Source organism: Camelus dromedarius, chromosome 15 (assembly GCF_036321535.1).
Source record: "Camelus dromedarius isolate mCamDro1 chromosome 15, mCamDro1.pat, whole genome shotgun sequence".
NCBI lineage: Eukaryota > Metazoa > Chordata > Mammalia > Artiodactyla > Camelidae > Camelus > Camelus dromedarius.
This window is the reverse complement of record NC_087450.1, coordinates 58,685,320-58,703,848: the sequence shown is the minus strand read 5'-3', so window position 1 is coordinate 58,703,848 and position 18,529 is coordinate 58,685,320. Positions and strand designations below refer to the sequence as shown.

The 18,529-nt window shown below is 43.9% G+C and overlaps 1 protein-coding gene across 7 annotated transcripts in view; it reads right to left on the bottom strand.

Moving 5' to 3' along the window:
* Window positions 1–14,074, bottom strand: part of KIDINS220 (kinase D interacting substrate 220) — an 88,328-nt gene extending 74,254 nt beyond the window's left edge. For all 7 annotated transcript variants that reach the window (XM_031466516.2, XM_031466519.2, XM_031466520.2 and 4 more), the window contains exons 1-2: window positions 13,924–14,074; window positions 3,506–3,649 (exon numbers count right to left, since the gene is read on the bottom strand). In XM_031466516.2, coding sequence (XP_031322376.1) covers window positions 3,506–3,613 — 108 coding nt within the window. In that variant the 5' untranslated portion in view covers window positions 3,614–3,649; window positions 13,924–14,074. The remainder of the gene's footprint in view (window positions 1–3,505; window positions 3,650–13,923) is intronic.
* Window positions 14,075–18,529: the final 4,455 nt, after the last annotated feature.

Here is an 18,529-nt window from a genome sequence, read left to right as displayed (position 1 = left end):
TCAAACAGAAGATGAAATGTTTTTACGACAGTATTAGTGATCTGGTTTTGGCACTGCAATTTTATTCAAAATAAGTAAACACAAATAATATCAGCACTGAAAAGAATTACCACAATATCTGTAAAAATCTTAGGATAGCTATGGTAACCAAATTCTCTAACAATACAGTTAAAATATGATACAGAATGTGGTTTTATTGTATATATGTTTTATCAGGACTACAGGGAGAAAAGTAAAACAGTAAATCTCAAAATACATGTTTTGTATATATTACACAGTTTTTTTAAGCCTTTCTTTATAACCTTAATTCATTAATCCCCTACTAGTTCCATCAGAGAGGCCCAGCCTGTGTGCCCGGAATGAGTCACAGCAGGAAGAGACAGTGCCCGCTCAGCCGGGGGCAGCGGGGCAGGCCTGGGCAGCTGGCTGCTGGGGCAGGTTACCCCAGCTGGCCTCTCTGCCGCGAGCGCAGCACACATACTGTCACCTTCTGTAAGTGGTGCGATGTGAAACAGGTTAGAAGCACTTCAGTGGGACTAAAGGTGCTAAAACATACTAAGGTATATGAGAAAAAATTTACACGAATAATTCGGTTCCCTTAGACACCTACTTACTGAATGTCTATCAGTGTGCGGCAAAATACCTGTGATTTTTCAAAATGCCAATTTGACAACATTCCACTGCTTAAAACCCTCAAAGTTTTCCTACTGCTCCTTTGGATAACCACCAAAATCCTTACATGCCTGTGGCCTAGGAAAACCCTGACTGGTGGAGAGACCACAGCAGGGCTACCTTGAAACCTCATCTGTGCCTTGCCACTCCCTCCTCACCAATGTGCCCCCCAGCTCCTTCCCACCTCTGGGCCCTCAAAGTCGTCCCTCTATCACACCCAACCAACTACCACCTACACAGCAGCTCCTGGGTCAAACATTAACCTGTCAGGGAAGCCTTGCTACCCTCCTCTAATTTCATTTAGTATACTAATCCTTGTTTGTAATTACACTTTTATTTGTGTGATTAACATCTGATTATTGTGTTTCCCCAAAACGCCCTAAACTCCCTGAGCGTGGGAAGCATGTCTGTCTGTCTGTTTAAAATTGCATCCCCCGTGGGGGACAGTGGCTGCCACACAGGTACTCAGATATTTGTTGAGTAAATGAGTGAGCAAACTCTGAAAGAATTTAAAAATCTGTTAGTGGCAACATACACACAAGCAAATAATTACAGTAACTGGCAAAATACAACAGATGCTACTATAAGAATACAAGTAAACAGAAACACAAATACTGAGTGACTAAATACAAAAGTATATCAAAATTAAATACAGACACTCATGTCACGATGGATACTAAATTATATGTGGTAGTCACATGTCATTCACCCAGGGTCATTAGGGAATGAGATATTATGCATAGATTTTTCTAGGTGAAGAAGTTTAACCTTTAAACATTAAATTTGATTATAACTTTTATGACAACCATTATTTTAAAAAGCAGTGCACACACGCTACTTATTAAGCAATTACCTTAAACATTATGTTTATGATTCTGAGTCATAACTACAGACATCAATTATTAGCCTAGGCTTGCCTCTGTCAGCTCTAATGTCGGTGAGTTACTTTCTACAGCATCCTTCTCCCTTCTAATCAGCTGGTATAAAAAGTGAGACATCAAAGTCACTGGTATAATATATAAATTAAAGCCAATTAATTGAATCTATGACCCTTAAGGATATATAAACTGTACATCAGTTTTCAAAATTGTAATTCCAAAGACTCAGGAGTTTTCTGTTAACTTGAAATACTGAAAATACAGAAATTATCCTTAGATGAAATTATTCTGAAGGCTGAAAGAAAGGCAAAAGAGCATAAACAGATCATAGTTTGAAGTCAGCAAAACAGGGTTCCATTTAGATTTCACCAGATAGTATCTTGAATAGGAAATTGAGGGATTAAGTCATTTATCTGTAAGTCAAGATAAATAACAGTATAGTTCTTTATAGTGCTATTCAACTTAAATGAGCTAAATGTACAGAACTATTATCATATTTGCATAAATATTCAATAAAAACATTAGGTATCATAATTGTATTGCAGTAATAAAATTTTTATATCACAATTTCTTTAATGACAGTTAACATTTAATTAAATTAGGTACCCCCATGTCAAAAAAATAATAATAAAGTAATAATTATTGATTTAGCAGCTTTAAAAACATTTACAGTATTTGCATGCCCACGTTCACAGCAGCACTACTCGCGATAGCCAAGAGGAGGAAACACCCCAAATGCCTGTCAGTGGATGAATGGATAAACACACGCAGTGCAGTGTTATTCAGCTTTAATAAGGAAGGGAATCTTGTCTAATATGGATGAACCTCAAGGATATTATACTAAATGAACTAAGTCAGTCACTAGAAGACAAACACTGTACGGTTCCACTTACGTGAGGTACCTAGAGCAGTCAAATTCACAGAAACAAAGTGTAATGGTGGTTACCAGGGGCAGGGGGAGGTGAAAACAGGGAGTTGTTTCATGGTTATGGGGTTTCAGGTTTGAAAAAGTTCTGGAGATACATCACAATAATGATTACTTAACACTGCTGAACATCACTGAACAGTACAATGAAAAATGGTTAAGATGGAAATTTTACGTTATGTGCTTTACCCACTTAAAAAAATCATAAATAAAACTCTGCATGTCTGCACACACAGACACATCCATGTGCACACATATACATACATTAGTGTAAAACTGAAATCATTTCTTATTCACTTTACTCACTGGCAAAATAAATTACAGTGTTGAAAATACAATTCTAAGAAAAAGAATTATTTTTCTTAAGTTTGATAAAACATACATACTTTGCCACATAAAAAATTTATACATAAAATTTACTAGTCCCCAAAATGCTGCAGCTTGGTTGTTCATGAGGAAATAATCAACATTTTGCTTGTTTATATTATTGAATAGAAATATCTAATGCAAGTTAATGAAAATGGTAAGTACATACTTACATGTCTTATTAAGCAGAACACATGACTTATATAACTGTCTCTAAAGATGCAGGGCCTTTAACATCCCAAGGTGTGTGGAATGAACAATTCAGGAAAAGAGCTGAGTCCCCAAGAAAGAAAATATTTCAAAAAGTCCTAATTTTGTCTGGTTAATCTATTTATAGAAAGATTGGGTCTAGAAGCTCTTCTAAAGCTTCCTAGAAACACTTTTGATTTTAATAATTAAGCTTCTTGAATATTGATTATTCTATTTGGGAAGAAAAAGCCAGTCGTAAGTCTCAATCATAAACCTAAATCATAAATCAAAAATTCAACATTCAATCATTTGTGTAAATTCAAATGTATTCCAAAAATACACAATTTGAAGTACTTTTAACAATTTAAAAATTATATCAATATTACGGAGGGTAAGAACTACACATTTCTTACTTACAGTAGGTAGTCAACAAATATTTGTGAAAAGAATGTAAATTTTAGAAGCTTGGTCTCACCTCATTTCTCTCATCTACATCTTTGCATTTTTCAAGAAGAGCTTTCAAAGCAGGGATATTTTCTTCTTCCACATAATTTATTACGCTCTGTGATATCAGAACCGACATCTTCACAGAAAGCTACAGTCTTCTTTATTCCAATACCTGTTAAAGCAGATTAGATAAAATACACATAATTTGTGATTAGAAGAAAAAAGTTACTATTAACTATATTACCATTCTTAAACTTAAACTTATACAATACAGCCCTACTGGCAGAAGTGAAAACAGAGCCCCAGAACTCAGCTTCTAAATGCCCCCTCCTCTCTTCCCAAGAGTCAAACTCATCTCACTTTTAACTCATCCAAACCCCAAACTCCAGACCCATCCCCCAAGCCCTCCTCCTCCTCACCACCCACAAATAAGAGAAACTGCTCCCCTGATCCTCCTGCTAAGTTCTCCATCTCAGTAGCTGACATGGCCACTACAGCTCCATTCTTCCAAGGTCAAAACCTTGGAATTATCCAATACTTATCTCGTCTTCCTATACCACATGCCATCTATTAGCAAATCCTTTGGTTCCACCTATAAAATGGATTTCGCATCTGACTACTACTCACCAGCTCCATCACAACCACCCTGGTCCAGCCACTGTGACCTCTCACCTAGATCCCAACTGCCTCCATTTTGCCTTTCCCACCATCTATCCTCCACAAGGCAACCACAGTGATCTTTTGAAAACATAAGCTGAACCAGAGCTTCTTAAAGCATAACATACATCAGAATCACCTAGAAAGCCTGTAAAACACAGATGCCTGGGCCCTTCCCTCAGAGACGCTGACAAGTAGGTCCAGGTGCGGCCCCTGACTCGGTACCTTTAACAAGTCCCCAGGTGATGCAGCAGCTGCTGACTGAAGAACCACATCTTGAACCATTCCAAGTCAGATTACATCCTCCCCTTCTCAAAGCCCTCAAGATAAAATCAAATGTTCTAGTTTGGCCTTGGTGACTGACCAGGTAACCGCACACACACCCCACCACAGCACTCCCAGCACTCCCACCCCCTTGCCTTGGCGCTTACCAACATCAAAAATACAAAGTGTCATGTTTACAGTCCCCCTACCACAACAAGAACGTAAGTTCCAAAAAAGTAATCAGTAGTAATCAGATCTGTTCTATTCAACTGAACATCCAAACCAAATAAACAAATAAACATACAAAGCTCAACTCATACTTTGCACCAAATACATATATAACCCAAAACTGACCTGAATGTAATATCTAAAAGTACAAAACTCCTAGAAAAAAAACATAAGATGATTTTGGATTAAGCAGATTTCTTCGCTGTAACACTACAAGTACAGTTCTCGAAAAGACTGATAAATCTGAGATCATTAAAATTTAAAACTTTTTTCTGTTAAGAGAATAAAATTTGAGGCTGGTGACTCCTTTTTTCCTTCCCTTCTTCCCCACTCTTGAACAGGAATGTCTGTCATTGGAATCCCACGCCTGTCCCCTCACTGTACCTTTGTCAAAATTCAAAACCGAACACTATAAAGGGTCAATTTTACCTGTAAACTGTACCTCAATAATACCGTGTTTTTTTAAATCCTCGAAAAAGTTACACTTGATCCAGTGACTTCACTTAATAGCTAAAAACACAAGAAACATGGACAAAGATTTTACATTTAACACAATTTTATTCAGAAGAACAAAAAACTTAGAGGAAAGATTACATAAATTATGATATAGTCACACCGTGGAATAGCAAACAGGCATCAAAATGTTTCCCAAAAATGGACAGAAAAATGCTTGTGATATATTAAGTATCACAAAAAATAAATTAAAAGAAAAAAGTGTCTCAATTATTTAAAATACACACATTTTTAAATGCTGAAATGAAACAGATCAAATGGTAATGGTATTAATGTAATTTTTATTTTCTTTAGAAACTTTATTTCCTAATTTTCTAGAATGTGATGCTTCCATCATCAGAAACCAGTAAGAGATTTTTATTAATGGTCACCACCAACATCCAGCACCTGCATCTGTCCTCACCTTTTGCAGGATCAAGTCTAACATCTCAGTGAGGCATCAGCTTCTGGCTCTATCTACCACCCTTCTCTCTTCTACAAGCCCCTCCCCATCCACAGCCAGGCCAAGCTGAACCGCTCAAAGTTGCCCCTACCTGCCATGCTTCTCCAAAACCTGCCTTCCCTCAACTTGCCCCCACCATGGAACACCACCCTCACATCCACGCTACCAAGGCATCTACTGCTCTCTCAACAGTCACCATTTTCTGTCCAATTTACCTCCCAATGTCTGAGATCAGCCAACCCCACTCACAGTGCCTTAGTTTCAGGCCTTCACCGTCTACACTAAAGGTGCAAGAAACAAATTTAAACTAGCTTATGAAAAACTAAAAAAAAATTAAGGATACTAGTTTATTTCCAAAAACCACGCCATGGGAAAGGTGAGAGCCACTGAACCTCAAATGCCAGCAGAATTCTCACTCCCTACTGGCTTAGTCCACTTCGAGTACAGACCAACGTCTTCTACACAAATGGGAATGAGGCTGCCAACAACTCTCTAAACCCAAATCAGATAGTCTGTAAAGTTAAAGAAAGCACACTATTCCTTGTTCCCAAATCCAAAAATCCCAGTAAAGGACTCTGCACAGATTATGTCCCGTGCCAATCTGGAACACAGTCAAAGGGCTGGAAGGGCTACAAGGTCACATAACACTGGCCCTGTTTCCAGAAAAAAGGAAACTGTTGTGACCTAGGTACCGGTCCTAAAAATGCGTCTCACACCACAGATCAATGTGACAGTGTCCCAACTTGTATCTCCTCCCTCCCGTCTTTTTTCCATCCAATACAGTGGCCACACTAAAGCAAGAGTGATCTAAATACACTCCTCTTAGAATCCTTCTGTTAGTTTCCAAAAAATTCTTGCTGGGAGAAGAGAAGGTGATGGCTTTATTATGCACCAGTTATTCAAGGAACTGAAGTCCCTAAGTCTTTCAACGCCGTTGTAAAGATTCGTCTATAGCTCCTCTGAAACGCTTTGCTCTGCGAAGAGCAAGGAGGAGTCACGAACTCGGTTCTTGACTGTGACGGTGCAGGCACGCAGCTCCTTCACAGCATGGACCCATCTTACCGCTGCAGTCTCATCTCTTTCTCCACTTCCCAACCCTCCTACCCTCTACCCCTACCCACTTGCCCACTCACACCCACACTTCAGCTCTGGCCAGACTCACCTACTTGCAGCTCCTTGGCTGCCCCAGGCTTTCTTCTTCCCAGGCCTTTGCATTTTCTTCCCCCTCAGCTTAGAAGGCCCATCCTCCACACATATGCCTCAACACCTTGTATGCCTCCTTGAGGACGTGGTTCTAACATTAGCTTCTCCCAGAAGCCTTCAGTAACTGGCTGCTGACTCTAAGCTGGGCCAGTGCCCCTGCTCCGGGACACCTCCACACCCTGTGCATACACTGAAACTGCCCATACCACACTCAGCTGTCCGTCTTCCTTATCCTTGTCCACATCGCCCTGAAACCGTAAGTTACTGAGGCAGGACCCACCTTAAATCTAACACAACGCCCACCCAGTAAGAGCTGAGAAAGAGAAAAGCTGCCCCTGAGTGCCAGGAGCTGGCCTGGCACACACAGCAAGACCTTGGAGCTCTCACATGAACATGAACAATCTCAAAAAACACCAACAGATAAGGTCACTGTGCGACCATGATGTCAAGACCAAAACAAGACCACCTGAGAATCATACCTGAACAAAGACAAAAACATGAACACTGTTCAGCCTTCAGTTTCAACGTTCTCTCTTCAAAAAGGCCTTCTTCAAGTGTAGCTTAGTGTAGCGGTTAAAAGGATGGACCCCAGAACCAGACGGCCTAGGTCTCTCTCCTGATTTTACTACTTAATGTTTAATCACTGGGCTAGTTACTTCAACTTAGTGTCTAAATTTCACCATCTTTAAGTAACTGCATAGTTCTGTGCAAAGGGATTAACACGGTACCTAATACACACAAACTCCGTAACTATTAGCTGTTTTACATACTAATAGAATATGAACACTTCTTAAGTACCCTTTCTTAGTGGATTCCCCTAACTTGGATTTTTCTCTATCATAGGATCTTTTTCATTTTTTCATAGGATCCTTCATTATTTTCTCCACAGCACTTTTCTAAACTTATAATTTACATATCTACCTATTTAATAACTGTCCCTCCCACTAGGATATAAGCTTTATAAGAGAAAGGACTACTGTCTTTTATTTTATACCAAATACCCAAATCCCTGCATAGTTCCTGGCCCCTAGAAGACACTATTTCTTGAATGAATGTGTATCATTTCAGTCTAGGGTCCAAAGCAGTTTCTGTCTAATGGGAATATAAGGTTGTACATTCTTCTGCACAATTAGTTAGAAAATTAATGTCTTAATGTCATTTTTGGAAAAGGCAGATACAGCCAATATCAAGGCTAGGGAAAAAAAATCTCTATGTTGCAGTAAGCTAATTTTCAGGACTTGCAAACAAATTTAACAGAATAATAAAAAAAATTTGGTATATTCAAAATGCTTTCACAAAAAGGCTAAATGGTTAGTAGACAGATACACTATATAACTTCTCTCCATTACAAACTATACCAAAGCAACAATAGTGACCCGTGTTTGCCCAACACTAATTTTTGTACCCTCCAGATATGACACATAAATTCCTGAATGTGGTCCTCCTAACTCCAGCCTCCTCTTCCCGTCTTTCCATTTAAGCACTGACCCAACATGTAGTTCCTAGAACCTTCCCTGTGTGTGTGTGCCCACTCCTGGGCCTGGATGGCAGTCCCTGCCACCTCCACAATCTTCTCTCTATACAAAAGCCAGAGTGATCCTCCTGAATCATCAGTCTTATTATGACATCCTGTGCCCGAAACTCCCCAACAAGTTGTCCTCTCTCTCAAAATAAAATCCCAGATCCTTACCATGGTCTAGAAGACCCTGCTTGATCTCTTCCACCCCCTCTGCCACCTCCTTTTCTCCTTCATTTTGCTCAGGCCACACAGGGTTTCTGCTCACCTGTCATGTGATCAGAGCTTCCTATCGCTGCGTATAAAGCAGCCATCATCCCCACTATCACTCCCCGCTCAATAACCCTGCTTTATTCCTCCATATAACGTGGAGCATCACTCAAGAAATCTTTTATTTCTTAGTTTTCTGTCTGCCTCCTCGTTCTCCACCCCACCTCAAAACTGCAGCCCGATGAGAGTACAGGCTATTTCTGTTTTGTTCGCTGCGGAAGCCCCAGCACGGGGAACAGAGCCCGGCGCACAGCAGGGCCCCTGTATCTCATAGCGCACACAAGGCCTCGGCTGACCCACACACCCAGAACGCCTGGACCAGCTTCCACATTCTCACAAACAGAAACACTACTTCAAAATCCAGCTCGGGGGTCACTTCCTCTGGGACCTCCTCCTCCTTTCTTCCACTCTTTCTGTCCTGCCCTGCCCTGGCCAGTTTCACCCAGTACACCTGTGTGTCACGCAAACTTGCAGTATTACGCTGACAATCAGGTATCACAATTATTAATTTACTTTGAAATCCTAGAATCAAGATCACATCTTACTCATCTTTTCACCCTCAGCAACTAAGTAAGGGCTTGGTACCTCATCAATAAATGGTTACGGGATTAACAGGAATATAATTACATAGACTATGTGCATCCTAAATTTTAATTTTACACTTGGTGAATCTGGTTAAGGCGTAAAAGAGAGTTCTTTGTACTATTCTTATAAGTCTTCTGTAAGTCTGCAATTACTTTAAAATAAGAAGTTTAAACACAAAGGTCTGACAAAGCCCTTATTTGGATCAAGTATTTTCCTTCACTACAATACCGCACAAGACCTGAATGAACACAGTAAGAAAAAGCAGCTACAGACATTGACCTCAATTGTCAAAAACACACACACACACACACACACACACACACACACACACACACATTGAGCAAGGGTAGGGTATAGCTCAGTGGTAAAGTACACACTTAGCATGCATGAGGTCCTCGGTTCAATCCCCAGTACCTCCATTGAAAAACTAATTACCTCCCTGCTAAATAAATGAAATTTTTTAAAGAACAAAGATTGAAATTCTTCAATTTTTCAAATCTTGTTACCTCTCTACCCCAATTCATTATATGAACTGCACGTGTATCACCTCAGAGTAGATAAAGCTGTGAACAGTTATCACTTAGAGATAGTGACTAAGATTAAGACTTTAATTCCTTTAGACTAAGATTAAGCAGAAAATGGTAATAAAATAGTGGAAAAAAAATCTAAAATGAACCTGCTTTGCCTTAAGCTACTGGAAGGATACCCTTTAAACAACTCTACTAAAGAAAGGTGATCTATTTTTGTCATATAATTTGGAGAAAATGCATGCAATTCTACACAGCTGTAATTCACCAACAGTGCAATCTAATGACAGTTTCAGGTCTGTAATTTGCAACGCACTGTGCTTCGGGCTATCTCTGACAAGCTAAGACTATTTCTGCCCTACGGGGCTTACAGTTCTGTAAAGTACTGGAGGAGGAAAGGGGTGACTGGAAAAGAGGGAAATGGCTGAAACAAATTTGGTAAAATACTGGTCATTGTTGGTTGGAGTTGGGGGATGGGTACATGAGGGTTCACTATACGATTCTCTACTTTGTGTACGTGGGGGAAATACTACAGCAGGTTTGCTGATCGTTCAACATTAACACCTTGAATTCTGGTCATCTCTGCCCATCCACCCACCCATCTCTTCTCTATTGTTAAGTTTCCTAATGGGAGGAACTTCACAAGTCTTTCCTTCACAAATTCAGAAGCACCTAAAACAGCTTCTTGTGCATATTGAAGAACTGATTAATGTCTCCTGAACTGAATTTGATCAAGTCACATCTCTCAATTTAACAGATGAAAACAGTCTGCCCCAGCTGACAGTTACAAAATGACTCCCATTAGCCAGGCTTCTAACAAGGCCAGTCAAGCGTCTGAACTCGAGCGTGCCCAGTAAATCAGACTGCATCCCTTAAGGCCAGGTCTCCCCACCCCTCCCTCAGAGGCTCACGTTTGAATAGCCCTGCTTTCCCTCTGAAATAAATCCTTTAAAACAGGTTCCATTCTCAGCCATCTTAAAACAAATACCCTCGCCCCCACCTCCCACCCCTCTTTCCCATCATCTCAGACATTCCCTGTCAACTTCAAGCCGTTCCGCCTTCACCCCAACACAGTCCAGGATCTTCTCCCCTCAATCCCGAAAGACACTTCTGCCCAACCTACCGACAGCCCAGAGGTCTCAATTCCAATGTCACTTCCCCAGTGAGCTTTCCCAGACCATCCACTACCCTCCCAGGCCGGCTAAGGGCACCCGCCCTCCCTCCTCCTCACCTTCCTTCTCCATTCTCCCCCTCCCCCTCCCCGTTCCCCGTCCAGAGCAGTCTCACTTAAAGACACACTGTACTTCGTTGCAGTGACTGTGATCCCAGACAGGAAGCATGTCTGTTTTAGCCACCACTGTTTCCCTGATGCCTGACACATTTCCAGGAACACAGGAGGGGCTCAGCAGACACCAGGTGAATGAAGCCCAGAGGACAAGCTCTTATCTGTCCTGCAAATATCTTCTGGGCATCATTATGTGCAAGGCCCATGATAGCCTTCAGTGAATTCCTATCAAGCCTTCAATAAGCTAACTGTTCACCAGAAGACCTAAGAGATCGTCATCACGAGAACAGCATTTATATATCACTGTATACTTTTTGAGATGCTTTTATACCTACGTTCTTACTTGATTTTCCAATACTCTTCAGCATTATTTCTCATTTTAGAGATGAGAAAACAGGTTTCATACACAAGTAACGAGCCCCACATAATTCAAAAAGCAAATGTTGTAGCACCCAGATAAATCCAGGTCATAATTTAGGTGCTGGAGAAACCAAAGTGCTATGAATAGAAGTCCCTACTCCCACTGGAATATCATGGAAGTATCACTCTGGAGTGATCCTCGAAGAATGGGTCCAATAGGTGGGAAATGAATGAAGGACATACCATACCAAAAACACCATGAAAAGAGATGGAGAGACTGCTGACTGAGTGACCATGTAGTGTATGTCCAGGAAACAATGAACAGCCTGTATGGGATGTGTAAGTAAAAAGTGAGGGTGGTTAGATCTGTGATCTCTTCAAGGATAAGCACTGTCTCTCTTTTGTTCACATGTCCCCAGAACCTATTACAGACCCAGAGCAAGCAGAAAAATCATAGATAACCGAGAAATTGAGTAACTGAATAGGGATACTAAAGATGCCTCTGCTGTAGGATGTCGCCTGCCCACAGCTCCTGCTACGCTCAACAGCCATGTTTTCCCTACCATCAGCCATGCCCAGGGATGAGCATATGAGGACACGTGACTGCTCAAAAAGATAAGCCGGGCCAATCAGATTTCTCTCTCTAGAACTGAAATTAGAAACCAGAGGCCCAGGCATTATGGGCCAGGGGCAAAATGATACACTTTTGAGACAGCCAGTCAGTAGAGAGAGAACCCAACAGAATGAATAGAGAAGTCTTCTCCTAAGTGAGAAAACAAATGTGGCCCCTGAGAGAGACACAGAAAGTGGAGTTGCCTTGGATCCTGATTTCTTGCTGATTCTGCCCTATAAATCTCCTTTTCCTTGAGATAAAAGAGTAAATCTCTGTTCCTCGCCTTCTAACAGCCCTGACTGATACAGCGCAAAGAAAATGACAGTTCTTGAGCACAAGCAGGAAGAGGGGAATGGCACACTCACATGACCTAGGAAAAGATTTCCCCCAGCAGCGTACGCGGTCCAGAATCAGAGCCCTGGATACCAGTCAGAGAACCACCAAAACAGCCCACAGGACAGGGGACAGGAGGCAGGGATGGAGAAGAAATGAGAGATATGAACTTAAACAGTATAAAATCCCCCATATTGGACCCTCTGACATACCAAAATATCCAGAGAGAATCAGGATGTAGAAATTTTTTAAAATTATGTGACTGGAAATGAAATAACAGGTCAAAGATGACCAGTTACCAAGCATAGGTGATGGAGGATGGTGCTGTCATTGATTAAAAACCGTGAAGTCAGGAGGAAGTCGGGACCTTTCTCTGCTTAGTTACTGGCCCCTTTCTCCCCACCACTCCTGCTGGGTGAACAAGGCCAGGCGGAATTTGAGGTGCTCCAAAATACCTGAGTTGGATAATTCACTCAGTATTTGGAAAGATAGATCCGGAAATCACTCAAACAGACTCTCAAACTTGCGTGCATCAAAGTTATTTGGGAAGCTTGTCAACACACATATTCCTTGGGCTTCTCCCCTAGAGAATCCCATTTAGTAGATCTGGGGCCCAGAAACTGACATTTTAACAAGCACCCAAAATGATTCTGATGAAGGTTTCCATGCTGGTAAAGCTAGAGAACAAAGAACACTTTACAGCTGCATTTCTCCATCGCGGGTGGCTCTGCATAAGGTCGCCTACGGTGCTTTAAAAAGTAGATGTCTGATCCTTCGTGTCGTCAAATGCGGGCAATGACAAAATGTATCAAAATCAGCCATCAGAAGGGATGATTCCTGAGCCACACCCCAGGCTCCGCTGAATGGGAATTCTGAGGGTAAGGCTAAGAAAGCTCCATTTTTTAACCAGTGCCCCTAGCGGCTAGCAGAAATGGCTCCACAAATAGTTAATAATAAGAAAATATTCATTGCTTTAAACCTTTCCATTTGGCAAAACAATTTGAAAAAAAAATAATCCAACATTGCTGGCTGACAAAGAAATCGCTTCCCTAAAAAAAGTCATGGAAGCATCATAATCAATGGCTTGCTGATATTTTGCTGATATAATGGCCTGCACAGGACAATGGAGGCCCTTATGAAAGCAAAGGGAGAAAAACCAAACAGCTCGTCCTTGGAAGCCCAGGGAAAGAAACCTCGAACGCCTGCCTTAGCGGTACCAGCTGAGGGAGTTCTCGAGGCGGCGGGTGCGCCGGCTGCGGCTCCGCACAGAACACCTGCCCCCCACCACCCCCTCTCGGCCCCTGGGGAGGCTGACGGTCTGAGACAGCAAGGCCGAGAGCCTCCCGACGCTCCAGCAAGCGCAGACTCGCCCGGAAAGCCGGGTCCCGGGGCCCGGCCGCGGCCCCCACACCCACCCCGGGTCGCCCCTTCCCTACCTGCCCGCGGCCCCTCACGCGCAGTCGGCCTCGCCCCCTACTCACCTGGCCACGGCCCCTTCCCCACGCGCTGCCTCACCGTTCCTCACCTGGCCTTCGCTCCCTCCCTCCCGGCCTCGCCCCGCTGTACTCCCGGCCACGGCCCCTCCCCGCTGGGCCTGGCCCCCGCCTCCTCTCTCTGCGGTCCCCACGCAAACCCGACCACCACACTGACCGTCTCACAACCCGGCCCGAGGACGGCGCCAACAACTCGGGCGGAAAGGGCCCGCTTTGCCGCAGGCGCTGTCAGAACACGAGAAAGGGAGAGACCGCGGCTTTCAGCGAGTCGCCCTCTACCTGGCGGCCATTTTCCTCCATCTCCCCGAACTGACAGATCACGTGGACGCGGGGCGAAGGGCGGGGCTGCGGTGGTCACGCCCACCTGTGGGCGTGGTCCAAGGGAGGCGGGACTGGAGGGGGAGGCGGGACTGGAGGGGGCTGCGGGCGCGGGCTTAGCTGGTCGGGCCGGGCCGGGCCGGCAGGCAGGTGCCCGGAAGAGAGTTCTCTCTGGCCACCAAATAGGTGTATTTGACAAGGGCCCCAGGCAACACTCTTTCTTGTCAATGTCACCCTTCTTACTAGGATTAGTTTACAGTCCCTGTTCACCATATGCAGAGAAATAAACCACAATCATATCTTCAAGAGACCCTGCAACACATTGCAAATGGAGGCCAATTCAAATCCCTTCCTCCAGAATCCAGGACACCTGAGAGGTTTATACTCCGGGTCCAGGGTCCAGAGATCCCACCGCCTCCCCAGCTTTCTCACTCCCTTCTCTGCAGCCTGGCAGTCTGGCCTCACCCTGATCTCTACAGAAGGGACCTCTGACCTGCCTGCTTCCAAATGTGATTGACAGCTTTTCCACTCACGGCAGTTTTGTTCATGATACCCTCCTGGAAATGTTCCCCTCCCTGGGCTTCAGTGACTCTGATTCTCCTAGTTTTCGGCCTATTTCTCTGGCTGCTCCTCCCAGATTCCACCTCCCTTAAACTGGCTGATGTTTTCAGAATTCAACCCAAAGCTGGACTTGTCACCCCTCTGACCCAGTGTGATCCTCCTGTACTGACACTGTCAGGGGACCTGTCACCTGCCCCATCTACCAAGACAGGAATTGGGAAATCATACACCTCCTCCTCCTCCACCACTCCCTAAAGTCATCCAGCCCCCCACTGCCTGACAGTAGCTACTTTCGTCACCCCTGATCTGTTTAAAGCCTTCAGAAGCTCCCCACTAAGACTATACCAAAAGCCCCCAGCTACTGTCCCTGCCTCTGCTGGTGCCCCACTAACCATTTCCCCAGGAGATCAGGGAACATGTCACTTCTTTGATTAAACTCCCCAGCAGCCTTCCATTTCCACAGAAGAAATTCCCAAATAGTACTTAACCTGCAAGTCTCCTCAGGAGCTGGTCCCTGCCAGACGTCTTGCCATTGTCCTGTGCACTACTCTCCTCCCATCCTGCCCCCGCCCCCAGGCTGGAAAATACAGTTCCTGGACCATTGGGCCATGTTCTTTCTCATCTCCGCTTTGTTTCCAGAGTTTTGTTCCCTTTCCACTGGGTAGTCTCCCCTGCCTCTTGTCCAGCTGAGTTGAATAGATACATCCTATTTATTTTTCAGGATGCAGCCTAAGTGGTCCTCTCTGAGATAGCTTTCTGCATGACCTCAGGAAGGGTTTATCATTCCATCTGTCCTACGCCTCCGTCGCTGCTTTGGGGTGCCCTCTCATCTCATGCACGCATTCTCCTTGTTGGCTTTTTCCTTGAGTTCCCAGATTAATCCACTGGGAGCTGCTTTTCAGTGGTGCCAAATCAGGATCATCTGTAGAAATTTTTAAAAATCAAAACTTGACACTTGGGGAATTTAACATATCTCCTTAGCTGATTCCACTGAAACACCATTCTCAGACTTGGTTTTTGTCCCATTGTGTCCAAATCAGTGATTTCAAATATGAATATCCTTTTTCAATGTCAAACCACTTGGCTGAGGGGAGGACCTACACCGGCTAGCCAGTAGCCTTTAAGTAACCACTGACTGTGAAAGCAACATGGGAATTAGAATCTGAGGTTTCGTGGGGACCTGCAGCCCCAGCAAGGGAGCCGGTGCTCTAATTGTAATGAACCATCTGAAGCAGCAGCGAGGCACGTGACAGGCTTTCTGGATGAGTTTGTGAACACAAAGGGAAAATGTGTGTTACATATCAGAGGTTGGGCACCAGAAGATCCCAAGTGTGTTGGTCAGTGCGATGATGACTCAGGGTGACTGGGCTCTTGAGTCCCTGCGAGCTTCCCCTATGGGACACCACTGTGGGGAGAGCTGCCCCCATGAGAATCCTCCCCTTTCAACCCCACCTCACCACCGCCACCACCACCCCAGGCCCATCACCCTGGAATTTCTGGAACTCCAGCTGCATGTACTGGTGGATGAAACTGCCCCTCCACAACAAGCCCAGGAGGTGGCTTTGTGCCGAGGCTGGGCTCTGCCCACAAGGTGTGAGCCGGACTGAGAGGCAGTGAGCCACACACACCTCTCTTGGGGACAGTTGGACTACAACTGTAAGGAAGGGCCGGGTGGGACAGGAAGCCGTGGTTCTCTAGCTTAGCTGGTCCCTAGCATAGCTGTACTGCAGTGGGAATTGGGAGGGGAGGTCGGTGGGGTGGGGGGGTGGTTCTCAGTCAAGAGCTTTGCAAATCCTGATCTAGAAATGGGACATCCAGTCCCAGACACTGACAAGACAGTCGGCCACACTACTGGCACCCCCTCCCCACCTCTTCCCCCAGATACAGCTCCCTGAAGATACTCAGTATACAAGTTGTTCTTTTAGGAATATTTTTAAAGCCGTCCAGATAACAGCCCGGGAGGAAGCTACTAGAAACAGGCTTTCCTTTAGTGAACATTTGAATGGAAGATGGGAGGAGGAGCAGTTTCCAAGGACGGCAGGAAGGCGGAGAAACACTGGCGTGGAAATAGGTTTATCAGCTAGGGTCCCCCCACGCACTGCTCGTCTTCGCTAGGAAAGGGAAAAACCTTACGTTTAGGAGTTTTACTGAATTACTAAAGCTAATTACTAGTTACTAAAGTTTTACCGAGTTACTGAGCATTTTTAATGACCAAACGTGACTAGACGATATTCAATGATCCAACAATGATGAGAAAAATTATGAGAATTCTAAGGCCCACTGGAAATTTTGTCTGGGAACCAAGAAGTCAACTTGGAGCACTTCCAGGAGCGGTCCTGAGGAAAAATAAAGTTGCTTCTTAATCCCTCTGTAGCCCCTTCTTCTCCATCCACATGATGGTTACATTTAGTAAATTAGAGGCATTGTGATGACAAATATTTTCTAACTCACACCAAATGCTGTTTATTCCTTTCATATTTATGGACGCGAACACTCATCTTGTGATGACGTGACTATCGTAAAATAGAACTGAGATGCTTTCTCCTCGGTGTTGACATCCTCTCCACGTTCATCGGTCTTTTTGTGGCTTGTGCAGCTTGCCTCGATCTTTCTGGCAAATGCCTCCTAAGTTTTCTTGCTTCAGCAGAATCACTTGAATCACTTCAAGAGTCTGGCATTTCTACTTGTCCTGCGGTATTATGTGGAAGGAAAAATAAGAGTTATCTTTCCATTCCTCACCATACTCCCCATCCAAGCTGTAATTTTAATCACCCTTTCATCTTTTTCAACAGTATCAGCAGACTGAGATGATGATTTCAGCAGTCCAACCTTTCTACGTGGCTTCGATTTCACGGTATATCAGATTTTCCATGGAAATCTTAAGTTGTTCTGCACACTGTCTTGCTTAAAAATTGTTTCCCCCAGACTATAAAAGGAATATGTGTTCATTATAAAGTATTTGGAAAATACAAAAAAAATTTGAAGGAGAGATACCTCTCTTTATTCACCACCCAGCGTTCCCTGACATCTTAAACAGAGATTTGAAACAAAAACTTTATTGACCGAAGTCATTATTTTAAACCTTTATTACTGAAAAGGGGAGGGGTAATGAGGATGTTCCTGAGATGTCATTTTTGGCCTTGATTAGTGATGGTTGTCACTGTCATTTCTCAGGATATCTTCGCCAATCTCCTCCCTGACCCATTTAATCAGCAGTTTCCTTTTAAAAAAAAAGAGGTAGAAAGACATTTCCTCAACTGTGGGATGGCCCCAGAAAGAACTACAGGGCAGAATTAAGAACAGCTCTGAGGCAACAGAAGAGCGGAAGATGTAAAACTTTGTCTTCAAGTGGGGAAGAGGGGGTGGGGGAAAAGAGACAGAGAAAGAGAGAGTTGAAGGAAAGAGAAAGAGCTGTAACTGAGTTAATATCAGTCCTTATGAAAAAGAGTCTGGATTTTTGTGGATGGCAAACTCAACGTAAGTCTAACAAGGCTACCAGCGGGGCAGACACACATCCATGCCGCCCACCCACTGCCTTGCCGCAGCTGTTTCAGGCTCTCTAAAGCTCTTTTCAATCATCAAACTCATACTCACGAGTAGAGACTGAAGACATGAAGCCCCTGCTTTACGGAAGTACACTCTAACTAAGGAGATGGGGAATATGCTAACAGAAAGTGTGATCAGCTCAGGACATCATAGGCTAAGTTCCAAGGACGCGGTAGCTCAGAAGAGTGAGTGGTCTCTGGGGACTGGTGGGGGGAGAGCAACGCCCTCAAAGTCACGAAGAGGGTCAGCAGGGGTCAGGGAAGCAGTACCTCAGAGGTGGGAACTGGCATCATGTGGTCAGGAAGTTCTCAAGATTGACGTCCAACCACACTCAGAGT